Below are 16909 nucleotides of genomic sequence, written 5' to 3' on the forward strand. Positions count from 1 at the left end.
GTCTTATATGAAATTTTTTTATAATTCGTATTTTTATTGTTGTTAGATGATAAAACATGATTAATATTTTATGCGTGACTTGTCTTTTTAATTTTTTTCATAATTTTTTCAAATAAGACTGACGGTCAAATGTTGGACACGAAAACCAGGATTTATCTTCTTTTTTTTTTTTACGGAGGGAGTATGTACACGGATCGTACATACTTAAAACAAGGAATCGTAATCATAGTAGCGAACTAGGACACAGTTCTGTCTTATGATTGGGGCATTGACTTGTGCTAAAGAAAATAACTGGACATTGACTCTGGTAGGTACGATTAGGAGCATCTCACATATATAACTTTAGAAGCTAGATCAGTCAGATTTAACCTTTGAGCTTAGATCAGTTGAGATCGAGTCGTTAGAAGTTTCTAATTGCGAGTGGAGATTGAATTAAATTATCTCTACTATTTCTAAATTGAGGCACTGTAGTTGACTCCAGGTCTACAATTCAAGGGCACAGATCACTCTCCTTGACCATCAGACGATCGATCGGCAAGTTGGTGAAAAATTAACTCCTTCTGAGCATCATGTACCATGTTTCTGTATAAATTAACTCCTGCTGAGCATCACTTGACCTTCTGTATGTTCAGAATTCAGGTATGGTTTAGTTTCCAACTTTTTCTTCGAACTTTTAACTTTTACATCACATCAAAACTTTTCTACACACAAACTTTTAACTTTTTCATCATATTATTTCAATTTTAATCAAACTTTCAATTTTGACGTGAACTAAACACACCCTCATAGGCACATGGACATCACTTGACATGTACCATGTTTCTGTAGATTTTGAGGCACATAATTAAGGCCGGTCTCCTTTGGACCTACTCCTTGTTTTTCTATGAATTCTACTATGCATTCGACATCGCAATGTTGCTGTCCAGTTTTTATGGCACAGGGGAGTCACTGTCCGACGTCTCTTCTGGGAGTGAAGTTGGAAAATCAACTGACACGAGCGTTTGAAAAAAATTGCATCGCTCGCCACATACTTTATTGCAAGCTCAAAGTAGACTAATAAAATAAACAGGATTGTAGTTTATATTACTACTACCATTTCATATGTCAACTATACTGAACTGACGTCCAGATGAAGAGACCGAAATTTCCAGTTCAATACGTATGTACCGTGAGAGAGAGCACAAGCTTAGCCTAACCAGTCAACCCATCTAAGATAATCTATCGATTGATCCATCGGTCAGAAGACCAGAATAAATCAATCGCCCAGCCGTTGACATCAATGATCAACATTAATTAATGAACAGGGTTTGAGCTAGTCAGACCCAAATTATATATGCTGAAACTGGTGGAGCATCCCTGAAGAAAACTGACAATTGCAAGGCTGATGACCACTGCATGCAGACTGTCGGCCTGTCTGTATAAATACTGGAGTAGCAGCTAGCTTCAAAGCTGCCTACTGCAGCTACTCAAGCTCAACTCCTCTGCGTTGCAAATTGAAAGGATTCTCAGTTTCTCACTTTGTCAAAAGCTCTAGCTAGGGTGCCTCAAGTTTCAGCTCAAATTAAGATGGCATTTGGTCAAGATACCATAGAGCAGCTGTACCGGGAGCTCGCCGGCGGCCGCCGCCTCAGCGCCAAGCTCCAGGCGCTGCTCGAAGGCCCCCTCGATAGCCGCGGCCAGAAGGAGGCCGTCGATGTTAGCAGAGAGCTCGGGCGAGTGTTCATGGTGTCTCTCTACATGCTGAAGCCTTGCAGCAACAGCAGCAGACGACCGGAAGGAGTGACCAGGACGGCGCCGGAGACGAGGACTGACGATAGCATTTGCTTGCACACTCCGGCGAGGGTTAAACGCGTTAGGTAAACCGAAGAGTTCTTATCGATGTTTACAATATGTTCTGAATCGATAATTGCTTTTGTTGATGACAAATTGATATATATGGAATACTACTGTAGGAGTGAAGAGGTTCTTGTCAGAAATGGCAGAGAAGAGGTGGTTACGAGGACGGAGATTATTACACCTTCCCCGTACAAGGATGGCTACCAGTGGAGAAAATACGGGCAAAAGAACATTCAGGACAGCAATTATCTAAGGTGGGTAGAGTGTAGTTTCTACTTTCTACTTGTTTCGCTAGAATATGCATGGTACTTTACCAATTTTAACTAACCACAACTTAAACCACATGATTCCTAAAGTACTACCAAGAACTGTTATGTCAACCTCCAGATTTGGTAAGCATTAACCAATATACACTGCAACACACACAATGTCCAAGTCAATTTCAGAGTAATTAACCTAGCTGTTTTAGTCCACTGGACTACAGACTGAGTCAGTTGATAGCTAGCATCAGATCAGAACATGCTTTCTGGAAGTTCAATATTACAGAAATGCATCCATGCATGCAGCATATCAATGTCCAGTCCAGTGACTTGACTTTGCCGTCAACATGGTCAACCTTAACCTTCGTCGTCAATCGTCTTACACGTACTCCTCGATCAAATAATTCAAAGTCTAGACAAAAACTTAGGCGGCATGTTTTAGCCATACACTTGCCAAAACAAATCACTTGAATTAATTCTTTAACTTGACCTATGCTTCGTCGTGCCGGTTCACGTCCTCTGTAACAATGATATTACACATGTGTGTAAAATAATAAGAAAAAGTGATTTCATCCCTTGAAGGGATAACCCCTCATTTCGTGCATGTCACCTAAATGGTCATAAAAAATATAAAAAAATAGCAGCATAGATTAATATAAAATATATCACTTCACAAACATACAGTTTAAATTTAACTGTTATAAGTTGTAACAAAGATAAAAAAATATAGTTGTGAATGTGCAATAACTATTTTTAGTCTAACTTGTTATTTTTGTTGCAACGTGTACAGGTTAAATTTGATCTTGTATGTTTGTGGAGTGATATATTTTATATTAATATATTTACTAATTTTTTTAAAAAAATTAATAACTATTTAGATGGCATGCAGACAACGAGGTGATATTTCTCGAGAGATGAAAATTCACATCCTGATAATAACATTTATGATAGAGTACTCTCATCCCGTCGTGTCACCTAACGCATGCAGGTTGTACTTCAAGTGCACGTTCAGCCGCGAGCGGAGTTGCGCGGCGAAGAAGCAAGTGCAGCAGCGGGACGCCGGCGAGCCGCCCATGTTCCTTGTCACCTACCTCAACGAGCACACGTGCCAGCAGCCGCAAGCTGTTCCCGGCACGCCCAACACTGCAGGTAGCTCGCCGACGACGACGAGCCGGCAACGACAGTCGTCCTCCTCCCCGCCGGCGGAAATGTTGGACCTGACGATGAACGGCGCCGGCCTCTTTAGCCGTCTTCTTTTACCCCACGCCGTCGGCGGCGGCGGCAGCGCCGCCGAAGAGGAGGCCGCCATCGTCACGTGCCTCGCGGCGGTCATCAGCGGAGGAGGCGCCGCCGCCGCTCCGCCGCCGTTGATCTGGCCGACATCGGCCCCAGAGGCGGCGTTCGTGGCGTCCGCGGCGGGACACTCGCCGAGCGCCGCGGACGAGAGCGTGGCGGACGAGGCGGCGGCGGCGCAGATGGCCGACATGGACTACTGTTTCGGCCAGTACGATCAGTCAACGTTCGGGGCGGCAGCAGCAGCGGATCACCGTGTGTTGATCGGTGACGACGGCGACGTGCAGCGCGTCGTCGCGGCGCGGATCGCGGACACGGTGTGGCCGCGGTACACGCGCGACACGAGTGCATGGGAGACTGCTGGTACGTCGTCGATGAGAGGATCGATCGATTGATCGTACGCATATATGGTACAAATTTAAGAATTACCAGTGCATGGAACGAACTCTCGTACAATGCAACACTGTACATTTGCAATTGTGTTGCATTGTACGAGAGGACGTTCCATCAGGCCGACATCTGTACTGGACTGTGACATCAGGCCGACCGGTTGGACGTGAACGTACGTACCAGGACGAGCAGGCAGCCGGTCGTCACAGTAGCTGTCTGGCTTAATTAGCTAGGAAATTTAATCATTGTGGTTGAGTTCGTGCATGTATGGGTGTGTTGACTCGTGGATCGCGAGTTGTGTTAGCACTAGCAATGACTGCACGTATGTATCAACACTGTGGTCCCTCGCCACGTACGTATGTGAGCTCGGTATTGATACCAAATTCGGAAACTCCCAATCCCAAGCTTCATCCGTGGCAACTGGCAACTGTCTCACTCACATCATCTTTATTGGTTAAAAAAAAAGTCTCACATCATCTTCCTTATTTTTAAGAACTGTCGAATCATCATCGGCCAAACGCACTATTCCTGATGGGCCGATTTGAGCACAAGTATCAGCAGCCTTTCTCGAAAACGGCCCAGTAATAGCTTGTCTCATGCGCCGTTATTTTCCACTCTAGTTGTTTGTGCTAGTCCTCAACGAAAACGACTACCCCGATTAGTTTGAAAAGCTGGTTGACACTTGACACTTCCTCCATTCTACTCCCTCCATATCAAAATATAGCAACTTTTGATTGGATGGGACATATAGGCAGCGTGATTCGTTCCATTGAGGCATGGTATGCCGCTAGTATTCAAGATCGAAGCCCAAACACCGCACAGATGAAACGCTGTGGTGCGGCCGGCGGCCCGGGGATGTAGACAGACGCGCATGCTGTCGTTACGCATTTGATATTATCGGATTGTCGCTGACTGACAAGACTACTCCCTAGTCTTCCCCATGTTAGGCCTCCTTCAAAGGTTGAGACAACTGCTAGCTCATAAATCGTACACATCATCTAAGAGATAGAACAAGAGATAGTTTCTCTAATGAACTGTCTCTAAGGTTATCTCTTCTTGCTTTTATGGCAGCATGGGTAGTAAATGACATGGTGATAAACTACACAATATCTCTATGGTCCTTCATGTGATGCTATTCAAAAGATCTGTCGATTAAAAATGAACATCTCAGCATAGTGTGAATATAGATAAATAGCACAACATCGACTTAGAGTATATAACAATGAAGTGCAATTCTTCCAACTCACGGTCCACTACAGCAACCAGATAACATCATAGCCATATCATGGCACTTTAGTACAATGCGGAAAAGAGCAAACTGAAGGGAAAAAAAAGACTGCATCACGTCACAGAAGTGATAGAAGAATTCGACAACCACCAAAAGCTGGACAGCAACCAGAAGTGCTTATCCCATTCCTTGAACAAGATCACCAAAAGCTGGACCGCAGCCACAAAAACAAGTAAAAGACATCGAATCTGTTTGCCCCTGGTAGAGAGAAAAACATGTACACTAAGTGAAAGTGATAAATACAGTCAGTCTAAGATAAAATTACAATGAAATTGTACACTAGAGCTTACATTATACTGAAATAATAGTGACTAATTATTTTGCCTAGTTTGAAACCGTTGCCAAATATGCTCAATTAAGTCATTTTTAAGCTGACTATGGATTGGTTTGGCTCGGATATAAGCATTTCTTCGCCGCACATCGCTGAAGCTTGGGTGATCATTACTCCCTGCATGAACTTCTGGTGGAAGAACAATTGATGTTCCTGGGGCAGCATTCAAGTCAATAGGATCTTCTGCCATTTCTCCCTCGTCTTCCACTATTATGTTGTGGAGAATTACACAAGCTTGCATGATTTTTCGAAGAACTTTTTGGCTCCATGCTCGTGCTGGACGATGCACGATGTTGAAGCGAGCTTGCAACACCCCAAAAGCACGCTCAATATCTTTCTGTTTCCTTTCTTGTTCCCTTGCAAACAGCTTGTGCTTCTCTAGTTGAGGAGATCTTATAGACTTTACAAAGGCTGCCTATTCCGGATAAATTCCATCAGCAAGATAATATCCCGTGTTGTATTGTGTCCCATTGACAGTAAATTGGATTTGGGGAGCTTCACCTTTTATTGCTTCAATAAACAGAAGGGACTAATTGAGCACATTAATGTCATTGTTGGACCCAGGAATACCAAAGAATGCATGCCAAATATGAAGGTCATATGAAGCTACAGCCTCAAGGATAATAGTTGGATACTTTTGGTCACCTCGGGTATATTGTCCCTTCCATGCGGTTGGGCAATTTTTCCATCGCCAGTGCATGCAGTCAATGCTTCCCAACATCCCAGGGAATCCACGAGACTCTCCAACTTGGAGCAAACGCTCGAGATCCTCAGCCGTGGGGCGACGCAGGTACCTACTACTAAATACCTCGACGACACCTTCCACAAAATTTTCTAAGCACTCTAGAGCAGTACTCTGGGGAACCTTCAAGTACTCATCAAGAGCGTCAGCAGCAGTCCCATATGCAAGCATACAGATCGCTGCAGTGCACTTCTGCAATGGTGAGTGCCCAAGGCGTCCAGTACAATCTACTCTATGTGTAAAATAGGAAGACCACTTGCCTAGTTCATCCACAATGTGTAGGAACACATGCCTTCTCATCCGGAACCTTCTACGGAATGTTGCAGCAGAGTAGAGAGGATCTTCAGCAAAATAATCAGCAAATAGTTGATCATGGGCTCCTTCATGGTTCCTATTGATGTACTTCCTTGGACCACTTGTACGCCTAGATGTACCTCCTTCCAGTCTGGCCTTAATCCTTCTGTCGATCCACCCGGCAAAAGATTTAAGGACACTATGCTCTGCCATGAACATATCTGTAGTGTAAATCTCGGCTGGGTCTATGGAATTGTCAAACTCATCCGACACGTTTTACTAGATGGAAGGAACAGATGAGTCTAGCGCCCGTTCCGTCTTGGCGCCTAGCGGGAAAACTAGCTCTTAAAAATCCTATTTGCGAAATCCGTTTCTTTGCTTGTTGTCTAGTGCCCGTGCCATCTCCGGTCTCAAGTCCCCGATCCATCGTCGAGTTCAATCCCGAATCCAAATCCTTCCCAAATCAAATCCCTCCGCAAAAGTCTATTTTGCCTCCCTAGGGTTCGATGGGCCGAATCCCCCTCGGCCCATCTCCCCCTCCCTCCCCGGCTCGGTCTCTCTCTCTCTCTCTCTCTCTCTCTCTCTCTCTCTCTCTCTCCCTCTCCCCCGCTCTGCCCGAGCGCTGCTCGCGCGAGCGCGCGAGCCGCGCCGAGCCCTCCCTCCGGCTCCCGCTGCCGTTCCCGCCGACGCCGCCCAAATAGCCGCGGCTCCCCGCGCGCGCGCGCCGTGGTGGCCGACCGCCTAGTCGCCGCCGCCGTCAGGCTCTGCCCGCGCCTGCCGCCCGTGTCGCCGCTCCGCTCCAAGCCGGTCCGCCGTCATCGCCGTCGTCACAACCCGGCCCCGCCACTCCGCGAGCTAGCCTCCAAGGGCCGGAGGCAGAGCCCTCCGCCCTCTCTGCCGCGTCGCCCTCTCTCCCTCCTCCTTTTCCCGAGATGGAAAGGAGGCAAGCCTCCTTTCCCTCTTCCTTTCTCCCTTTTCCTCCCATCGCCGGCGTCATCCTCCCCCCCCCCTCTGTCGCCGTTTTGGCTGCGAGCGCCGAGCGCCAGCTCGCGCCTTGACCGCCCAAGGTCGGTTTCCAAACCGTCATTGCCGCCCTTTAAAGCCCAGGTGCCCTCCCTCCCTTTCTCTTCTCGTTTTGTCCCATCGTCTCCACTCCATTGTCGCCGCCTCCCGTGCTCTGTTCGCCGTCGCCGTTCGCCGTCGCGCGTGTCGGAGGAGCCGGCACGAGCGAGGACACGGAAGGGGACTCCGGGCGCACCCTCTCCTTCCTCTTCCCCGGCCCGAGGCCGGAGAGATCGCTCCCGTGCCGTCGGCCTCTCGTCACTGCGCCCCTTCACCCCGCACGGTAGTGTCGCCCTCCGTTCTCCCTCCTCGTTCCATCTCCTCCCCTTAGACTCGGGTAGTAGCACGAGTAGCCTCCCCGTAGCTAGCTGGCGCCGCCCCGACCGTTGCCGCCGCCCGCCGTGTGCTCGCCGCCGTCGCCGCCCGAGCTCGGAAGCGCCGCTCGTCGCCGGCCCCGCTCGGCATAGCTCCGCCCAATTCGTCGCTAGCAACGGATTCCCGTAGCCGCGTAGATGCTCTCACCGCCGGGAATCGACCCCTCGTGACCTCATCGCCGTTTCCCCCTTCTCCTGCCGCCGATTGCCGCCGCCGCAATCCGCCGCCGTCGAGCATCCCCCGGCGAATCCGAGCCGTTGGCTCGTCTCCTCTCGTCCCGTGCAACCTCCCGGTGTGCTCGCTTTCGCCTGTATCGCCGTGGTTCGCTCCGCCGCTCGCCGCCGCCGCCCGCCGTCCGTTTCGGCCGACGTCGTCGTCTACCTCCCGCCGGCCCGCGTGGCAGCCACGTAGGCGCCACGTCGGCGCCACCTCGGCCACGACCGGATCGGCTGACCCGGCCAGCCGCCCCCTCCGTTTCTCTCCCCGTGCGCGCGGTCCACCGCGAGCCGTGAGGCTGCGCGTGGGCCCGTCGCACCGCGTCCTCCGCGAACCGCGCGCATGCGCCGCGCCCCCTCCCCAAACCCTAGCACGCCCGCGTGCACCTCGCTCACGGTGAGCCGAGCCGCCGACAAGCGGGTCCCACTCGGGACCACGCGGAATGGACCCGGCCCACCGGCTCTCTCTCTCCCCTCCCCGCTCGCGCGCGCCATGGGCCGCCTTCTTGGGCCGGCCGGCCCATTAAGCTCGGCCGAGCCGCCCCTTTCTCTCGGGCCGCGCCCTAGCCGCCCGAGGGAAGTCTAATTTCCCTCCCTCTTTCTTTTTCTTTTCTTTTCTTTTTCAAAAAGGGTTTAAATAAATCCTTTTCCTTTAGACCAAAAATCCAATAATCTTAGAAATTCAATATCTTCCCAACCGTAAGTCCGTTTGACTCCGTTCAACTTCCAAAATTCCTCAAATCTCGAGATCTATCTAATGGCACGCTTAGAGGTCAATAATAGGGCTTTATTTTTGCCGTTTGTTGAGTTGCCCCGTTTCGCGTGTAGTGTCGGAGCCCGAAGATCCGCAGTGCGAGGATTTCGAGGATCAAGCTCCAGATCTCGAGCAAGGCAAGCCACCTTTGAACATCTTGAGCCTATATTTGAACTTAATTAATTTGCTTGCAAAATATTATGCATTGATAGGATTGCACTTGATCTGTTTACCCCGTCTGCAAGGCAGACCGGTGGGCCTGCCCAACTTGTTGCATCTGATCCTTCCACTGTTAATTGTTATACCGTGTTCCCTTGTAACCACCTAGTTGCGCCTCGATATTCGTGCACTCTGTGCGAGTATCGACGGTCGCCTTCAAACTTAAAATCTGAGTAAGTTCTTGGGTAAAACTTGGGTTTTTACAAAAGACTTGGAAAACCCGACACCTGGGTCGGTGCTTGCGAACTAAATGAATTTCCAAAACCGCGGACCGGGGAACGTACCGGGAGTACGGTTTCCCGCTCTTGCACTTAAGGACCGTTTCCTTGGAATTTCATCCGAACATAAGACAAGTACGACCACATGGGTGGAATGGGACACCCCTGGCTGAGTAATTAGCTAATCGGGGGAGCCTTGATGCCAAGAGACTTGTGGATTCGCCGGGGTGGTGTCGGGGAGGACCCCTGGGCTTCCTGGCACAGTATGGTCTGGGACCTAATCTGGTGTTGGTCTGGGACCCCTCTCGTTGGCATATGGCGAACCTGTGTCGGCTTTCGAAATGCCTTGTCATGAAAGCCTTAAGGTCTCTAGTCGTGGCCGTTCTGCACGGGCTGGATGATCCGGGTTAGTAATGTCGTGTGGGTAAAGTGTACCCCCTCTGCAGAGGTTATTAAACTGTCCGAACAGCCGTGCCCACGGTCATGGGCGGGTGTGAGGTGATTCCTAGCGTAGTTTTGTTTGACTACTGCCTTGTGAAATTTTGCTGTTGTGAAATGGGTTTGATGTTTGGAAAATCTGCGGCTGATGGGACCAGCCAGGCCCGGGTGGCCGTTTGAAAGCTATTGGCCGGGTGCCAATCTTGATCAATTCAAAAGATTGATACATTGCACAAACTCCGACCGGACGAGACGCACTTTCTCATCCGTGTCGTTTGAGAAGCACTCACTTAGTTGTTTCAGGAAAGAGTTCAAATAAAATCAATTGCAAAAACAGCAGCCCTTCTTTGAAGCCTGCATTAAACACTTATTTCCCATGGCTTGCTGAGTACTCTCGTACTCACCCTTGCTCCATATAAATAATTTCCCCCCCCCCAGTTGCTGAAGAAGATGAAGCGGATCCCGCTGACGAGGAGTTCCTTCAGGAGCAAGCCGGCTACGATGAGTTTTAGGGTTTCGGCCTAGTTCCCATGTCGCGCCTGTGATGTGTGGTCCAAGTCTTGGCTTCCGCGTTCCTTTTGTAATGCAGTTGTGAGCTCGGGATCTGTCCGCAGCCCAACATGACTGTACCCCTACTCTATAATAAAGAGACCTCTGTTGCTGTGATATTCTGTCTTCCTGTTATACCAGCACTGTTTCCTGAGACTGGTATCAATTAACAGGTTAATTTGGAGCGTCACGGGCTAGTTCCGCTCGGGACTAGTTCGGGGCGTGACAATGAGGCAGTGTTGGACTGGATGGAAGGAACAAATGAGGCAGAATAGAATAGGAAGAATAGTACTGGATAGAAGGAACAGAGGAGGACAGTGCTGGATTGTTTTTGCTAGACTGAATATAACAGAGCAATATATAGTCACATGGTACAGATTAATTTGTGGTACATTGACTAAGAATATAGATTATAATTTATGGTTATTTGTGGTGCATTAACTAAGAATACAGATTACAATGTATGGTTATTTGTGGTACATTGATTAAGAATACAGTTACAATGCATAGATTACAATGCATGGTTATTTGTGGTACATTGACTAATAATACAGATTACAATGCATGGTTATTTGTGGTACATTGACTAAGAATACATATTACAATACATGGTCATTTGTTGAACATTGACTAAAAATAAAGTGCATGGTGATTGACAGAAAATACCTTAGATTATATCGCCAAGAAGTTTCTCCCTCAACATCTTGAGACCCATCACGTGCTCAGCTTTCATCTCATTAGTCATTTGACTAGTGTCCATGCTCATCAATTTTTGATATGATTCCGTCAAGACAGCCTCTCTCCTAAGCCTTGGTACTTCAACTTTTGCATCTGAAATACGGTGCTGAGTCCCTAAAAACTCTTCATGTCGTTTGCTAGCTGCAGCTTGAACATCCATGTACTTCTTCATATCTTCATGTAAACTGTCATCATCATCCTTGCCTTTACCTTTGCCTTTGCCATTGCGTTGTTTCTTAGCTTCATTCCTCCCCATTGGACGCTCCTTTTCTCCGATATCTTTTCGTGATAGTGTGTCACTTCCATCATCCAAGCTCCGCTTGTGTGGCTTTTCAAGCTCCTCCAAAACAGCATGCCACTTAGGTTCATCACGAAGAACCTTCCAACAGTGCAAAACTGTGAATGGACCTTCGTTAGGATAGTCATCCACATAAAACTGATTAGCAAAGTCTCTCAATTGATCATCTGAATATCCACTAGTATAAACTAATGCAGCCTTCTTCTAGGAGGCGCAGAAAAATCCCACCCATCTCTTAATCCTTTGCCATTGATCTTTGAGATGCTTTACTTCCCTTTTCCGGTTAATAGGTGTAGTGCTGTTGTATAATTCAACTACATCTCCCCAGTAGCTCTCATTCTTCTTGCCATTTCCATTGATCGGATCATTAGAGTGGTACAGCCATGCACTCACCTACATTTAGCATTATGTATTAGTAAAGTTTCAGAATGATGGTACAAATCCCTGCAAGTTGTCTAAAATTTTACTCACCAACCGCAAGTCCTCATCTGATGCCCATGTAAGACGCTTAGCAGTCCTAACATCGTCACCATCATCTAAGTTGATGACAGGTTTGGCTTTTGACCTTGATCTAGCATGCGTAGTGCATGCGTAGTGCCTGAATTAGTTGCTGGTGCCATAGGTGGCATAGGTGGCCATGTTGCTAGGAACAAAACATGAGGTGGGACTAATGGCTGTTGACCAGTTTGTAACATGCTTAGGAAACCACCAGGTGGATGTATATCCATACCACAGAAATATCAGGAGCCAAAATCATGACTATGAGCGAGGAAGAAACAACACATTTCCTATCTGTGCTAAAACATTATTAATTCTACAATCTAAATAGTCTCAACAAAAAGGAATTTGCTTGTTTCTTGCAGAAACAACACACAAGCAAATTGGTTTCTTACCAATCTGAGGATGCAGGGTCAAAGGAGTTGGTGTGTGGCAAAGATCCGTTCCACCACCCTGCACATCGTTGAGAGCATCATCAGCTTATTGTTCTACTCCAACATCCAGGAAGCAAGCAAGGCAGAGCCACTACAATCCCCATCAGGTTTGAGTGTACGGTACAGTACCTGGTTGGCCTCCTAGAGGAGGAGCCATTGCAGTACTGGCCTGAAAGAAGGCAGACGAGGCAGCATCGAAGCACCCAGAGGCAGTCGCAGATCCCGACGGCGGCGGCGGCGACGACGACGACGACGGCGGCTGCGGAGCTACTTGTCGTTTGGACCGGTAGCTCATCCTGCTCTACAGCTCGTCGTCGTTGGCAAGAGGAGTGGATTCGTCATTGGGCTCGTGGAAACGGATACGTCGACGCCGACGAGGAAGATTTCACACACTGGAGAAGAAAAGAGGGAGGGTGCAAGGGAAGGATTGGCGCGCGGGTGGCTGGAGGATTTGCGCGGGGGAGAGCAAATTGGCGCGCCAGGGGGTGGGGGAGCGAATTGCAGCGCGGGGGATCGGGCGGGAACGGGGTGCAGCGTGTGGGGGTGGGCGGGAGGTGCGGTGGGGCGATTTGGGGGAAGGGAGCACGGGATCTGATTTTGGCGTGGAAGAGTCGACTGCTGTCTCTTGCGCAGGCTCATACGGCATCGGTAACTGAGCGAGATAGGCGTGGGAATAGGAGATAGATGGATTGATTTTTTGCCTTCTCTTTCCTCCACATAGGATACATGATGACATGGACATGTTATGAGATATCTTACATGGCACCATTGGAGGAAGCCTTAGAGAATAGGTTTTCGAGGCCATATGTGGTCTTCATCGATCTTATACCGGTCTTTGTCGGAAATTTTCGGCTTTGTCGATCATATCGATCAGTTTTTGTCATATTTTAAGCTTCGTCGAACATTTCGGCATTCGTCCAACATAACAACCTTTGAGCTTCGCTGATCTGTACCTAACATTTCTTGACATCTTTCTCACAGACGGTGCCAATTGTTGTTGCATAAATAACAAGTAGGTACGTGTACCCTTAAGCTAAGGGAAAATGGTTGAACCAACCAACGTGGGAAAAAAAAGAGAGAGAGTCTCTTCCCTTTCTAGAGTTCATCTCTGTATATATATAGAGGTTGGCATGGAGAAAATCACCTTCTGTTCCTTAGTTACACAACCCTAACAAGAGGTTTTTTTTTCAATACCGTAAAAACACAGGTCCTCATTTACACGCGCGCACTCTGCCACTCTTATTAATGCATACACGCTCACACCTAATCCCTATATGCACCTCAAAAAAGTAGGCCAGCATATATATTTTGAGATAGCGAAGTCACTACAGACATCAGGTGTTTATATATGTGCGTGCTCTCACTTTCACCCTATCGCGATGAGTACCTTTGAAAACTGGACATGCATATTTTGAGACTAACGAAATCAAGAGACGTCCTACTCTCAACAGGTATGTCGTATACTGCTGAAAGAATAATTATTCGTAAATATGAGCATATGTATTAAGTCTAAAACTTAAATTTAAGTAGATTAGATTGCACCATAAGAAATCTAACTAGTTAAGTTATCCTAAAATTTATTTAGTTGTTTCCCTTGGGGTTTCTAGCTTGTTTCCATTGCCTTCAGAAATAAGAGCACCCGCAATGGTAAAGTAAGGTGCTATCTATAAAACATGTACATCTCAACAATAGACTAAATTAATAGTAAACCATCTCAATAGTATGTCTATATGGGTATCTATAGCTCTCTAATACATTGCCTCGTTTTTCTCTATAGACTATCTCCAGGTTAGTAGATAGCTTTACTCTCTCTCTCTTCATTTAATCTCTTCCAAGTAGGAAAATATGCTGACATGGATATCTTATAGAGAGCCTATAGATAACCATTGTGGGTGCCTTAAGGATGTGTACGCTCTATCATTGACAACAATGAATTGGCTTGGTTGGGTCAGTTGGTTGACTTGGCTCGGGTAAGCTAAATAACTACACTAATTTTGTACTACTTATATTCAGCATTTGATCGTTCATTTTATTTGAAAAAAATTATTATTAGTATTTTTATTGTTATTCGATAATAAAACATAAAAATAAAACATAAATAAAAATTTATGTGTGACTATTTTTTTTTAAAAAAATATTTTTTAAATAAAACAAACGGTCAAATGTTTGATATAAAAATATATAAGTAAGGAGGTAGCAATTGATGGCTGACTGATAAGCCAAAGGACAAACACAGAAAGTCCGAATGACGTCCACACATGCACACATATGACGGCTCCGCGCCGGCCCAGTTTTCTCGGCGTCGTGGCGACCATTGCGGCATGGTATGGTATGAAGTATGAACCCCGCCGTTCAAGATCGAAGCCAAGCACAAACGGAAAAAACGCCACGGCGCAGGATGTAGAGTTGTTCGACGGTGATGTGCCATCCGTCCTCGCAGTCCATCACTCATCACTGGTTGACGATGAGCCGATGGATGACTTGCCGGCCGGCCGGCCGCCGCGGCGACGGATCATATTGCTTCCCGTACATTTTTCCGCAGAGCATTCATATCTACCCTTTCGGCCTTCCAAAAACACATAGAACAAAAAACGCCCCCGTTTTTTGTCATCCATGCATCTACCATGTAGTAGCATATGCATTTACCATCATCGCTCATATACAATTATTCATGTATGTTTTCACATCCTCGAGCTGATAGAGGTGGTTGTAGCAATAGCGGCCGTGTTTAGTTCACCTCCAACTACCCCAAACTTTCAACTTTCCATCACATTACATCACATCTAAAATTTTTCTACACACATAAACTTCTAACTTTTTAAAAAAAACTTAACTTTTTTTTAAACTTCCAACTTTTTTTCAGGAACTAAACACAGCCAACATCTCCCCGTCTTTACCGTAAAGAGAAAGGACGCCCGGTCAAGGCCGCACCGCACACATCGCCTTGCAGCCAGCCAAGCACTGCACGTACAGTACCAAAAAAGACGTACAGTACGTCGATTTCAGCCAAGCACCGGGCCGCCCAGTCTGCCCAATGCTTTGCACGAGCGCGCGCGCGCGCGCGGAATCGGAAGCGGAGGAACGTACATCGCCTTCTCATCCGTCAACTTCACGTGGCCCGCGAAGCCTCGCCTCCTCTGCTCACTTGGGCGCGGTACGATCCGCGGACTTCGCCATCGGCAGCAATAGCGCTGCCTGACGAAGCACGGCGGCAAGTGGGGAACTCGGGGCGACGCCCACACGGGTGACGTTGCCCACAGCGGCGCAGCGTGACGCCCGCGTCGTGATGTCACCGTCGAGCCAGCCCAGCCAGCCACGCAGGCGGCAGGCGGCAGGCTGCTAGCGCGAGAGCGTGGTGGGGCCGAAGAGGCCAGAAATACGGTCAAATCACGTACTACCCGGCCGGCTAATCAGATCCGTGCATCTGCCGTGTATATATTGCCTTCCAGTAGTTTCTTTTGCTGATAGGCTGATAGCCGTTACTCCCTCCATAAAAAAAACAAATATTAAAGTTTATGTATCCCACGTTCGTTGATCGTCCGCCTTATTTAAAAAAATTATAAAAAACTTAAAACGACAAGTCACGTATAAAGTATTAATTATGTTTTATCATCTAACAACAATGAAAATACTAATTATAAAAAATTTTATATAAGACGGACAGTCAAACGTTGGACACGAAAATTCAGTGTTTGTCTTTTTTTTACGGAGGGAGAACGTAATAAGGGCAAGTTTTACAGTAGAGGTGACTACCACATCCAATTTCATGCATGACATAGATAATTAAATTAAGAGGTGATACGTATAATAGGTTACCTCTACCACACAATCCCCAATATCTCTAACACTCTCACATGTTTATTGAAGTTTGTGTAGGGGTTGCCTCTTGCATGAGAGGTGACTATTTCTCTCTCATCCTTATTCTCTTCTCCACCTCACTATTTAGTCCTATGTGGTATTTTGGGGCTTGTGCTTGGATGCCCATAGTACTTACCCAAGTACAACGAGTAGTAGTCTACTGTTAGTATTATTATTAATTAATCGAGCTTAATTACCACGGGATTCCGGGCATCCGGGCGTGTGATTGAGGCGTGGGTTCACACGCACATTGATCTCACCTGTCCGTGTCGCCTTTCATCCCCGTTTCGGCCATCCACCATCTTTTGCTGCAGGCGTGCCGCGCAGCGAAATTCCTTGCGGTGGTCAAACCGATAGGGTCACTGTGGCAATCGTCGCGATCATCAGAGAAAGGAAATTCTGTCTTCAGGCTATCATGTCATGATGCACTAATCTGTAGTTAGAATCCGACCCGTTGACCTATCTTGGCGACGCTTCTGGTTTGATGGGTACTTGTGTTACTGGCTTACTGCTACTCCATACTCCATACTCACCCCGTGCTTTACTCCTCACCTATTATCTTTTTTACTACTTCTCATTTATCATTTTTTTCATTAAAGAGTATTTTTTTCGCTTTAGGTCTGATGGCTGTCTTCTAGGATATGCCTATTCGAGCATCTTCGTGCAGGCTCCGGCTCTCTAGTCTTCTTGATCTCTTGGTAGTTATAGAAGAAGCAGAACTCTAGCGTGTTTGATCTTTTACTCTCCTGGATCTTAGTGGTTATGGGGTCAATCCATCTGGAAAGTCGTCTGTGGTCTTCTGAAAAATCGTCTGTGGTC

At 47.3% G+C, this 16909-nt stretch overlaps 2 protein-coding genes and 1 long non-coding RNA gene across 4 annotated transcripts; 2 read left to right on the forward strand and 1 right to left on the reverse strand.

Annotated features, from left to right (window-relative positions):
• The first annotated feature begins 1566 nt into the window (after nt 1-1566).
• Nucleotides 1567-2163, forward strand: LOC127760660 (uncharacterized). Its single transcript, XM_052284949.1, has 2 exons — nt 1567-1856; nt 1953-2163. The coding sequence occupies exons 1-2, from the start codon at nt 1567-1569 to the stop codon at nt 2161-2163; spliced, it is 501 nt and encodes a 166-aa protein (XP_052140909.1).
• Nucleotides 2164-3040: 877 nt separating this feature from the next.
• LOC127760659 (uncharacterized) lies at nt 3041-3976 on the forward strand. Its single transcript, XM_052284948.1, has one exon. It carries the CDS (start codon nt 3041-3043, stop codon nt 3782-3784), a length of 744 nt encoding a protein of 247 aa, XP_052140908.1. The 3' UTR covers nt 3785-3976.
• Nucleotides 3977-4675: 699 nt separating this feature from the next.
• On the reverse strand, nt 4676-12776 carry LOC127762298 (uncharacterized). Of its 2 annotated transcripts, none has more exons than XR_008015498.1 (5): nt 12362-12776; nt 12194-12251; nt 11772-11871; nt 10931-11693; nt 4676-5265 (listed from the first exon to the last, which is right to left on the reverse strand). It is a non-coding gene; the product is annotated as an uncharacterized LOC127762298 (long non-coding RNA). The 2 variants fall into 2 exon arrangements; XR_008015501.1 differs by lacking the exon at nt 4676-5265 and adding an exon at nt 5272-6640.
• Between the last annotated feature and the right edge of the window lie 4133 nt (nt 12777-16909).

Source organism: Oryza glaberrima, chromosome 1 (assembly GCF_000147395.1).
Source record: "Oryza glaberrima chromosome 1, OglaRS2, whole genome shotgun sequence".
In the NCBI taxonomy this organism is placed as follows: Eukaryota; Viridiplantae; Streptophyta; class Magnoliopsida; order Poales; family Poaceae; genus Oryza; species Oryza glaberrima.

Bases quoted from the DNA above. Each gene is read 5' to 3' on its own strand.
- LOC127760659 (XM_052284948.1), top strand. From the start codon at position 3,041: ATGATAGAGTACTCTCATCCCGTCGTGTCACCTAACGCATGCAGGTTG.
- LOC127760660 (XM_052284949.1), top strand. From the start codon at position 1,567: ATGGCATTTGGTCAAGATACCATAGAGCAGCTGTACCGGGAGCTCGCC. The intron at 1,857-1,952 runs GTAAACCGAAGA...ATACTACTGTAG, and splicing joins GCGAGGGTTAAACGCGTTAG to GAGTGAAGAGGTTCTTGTCA.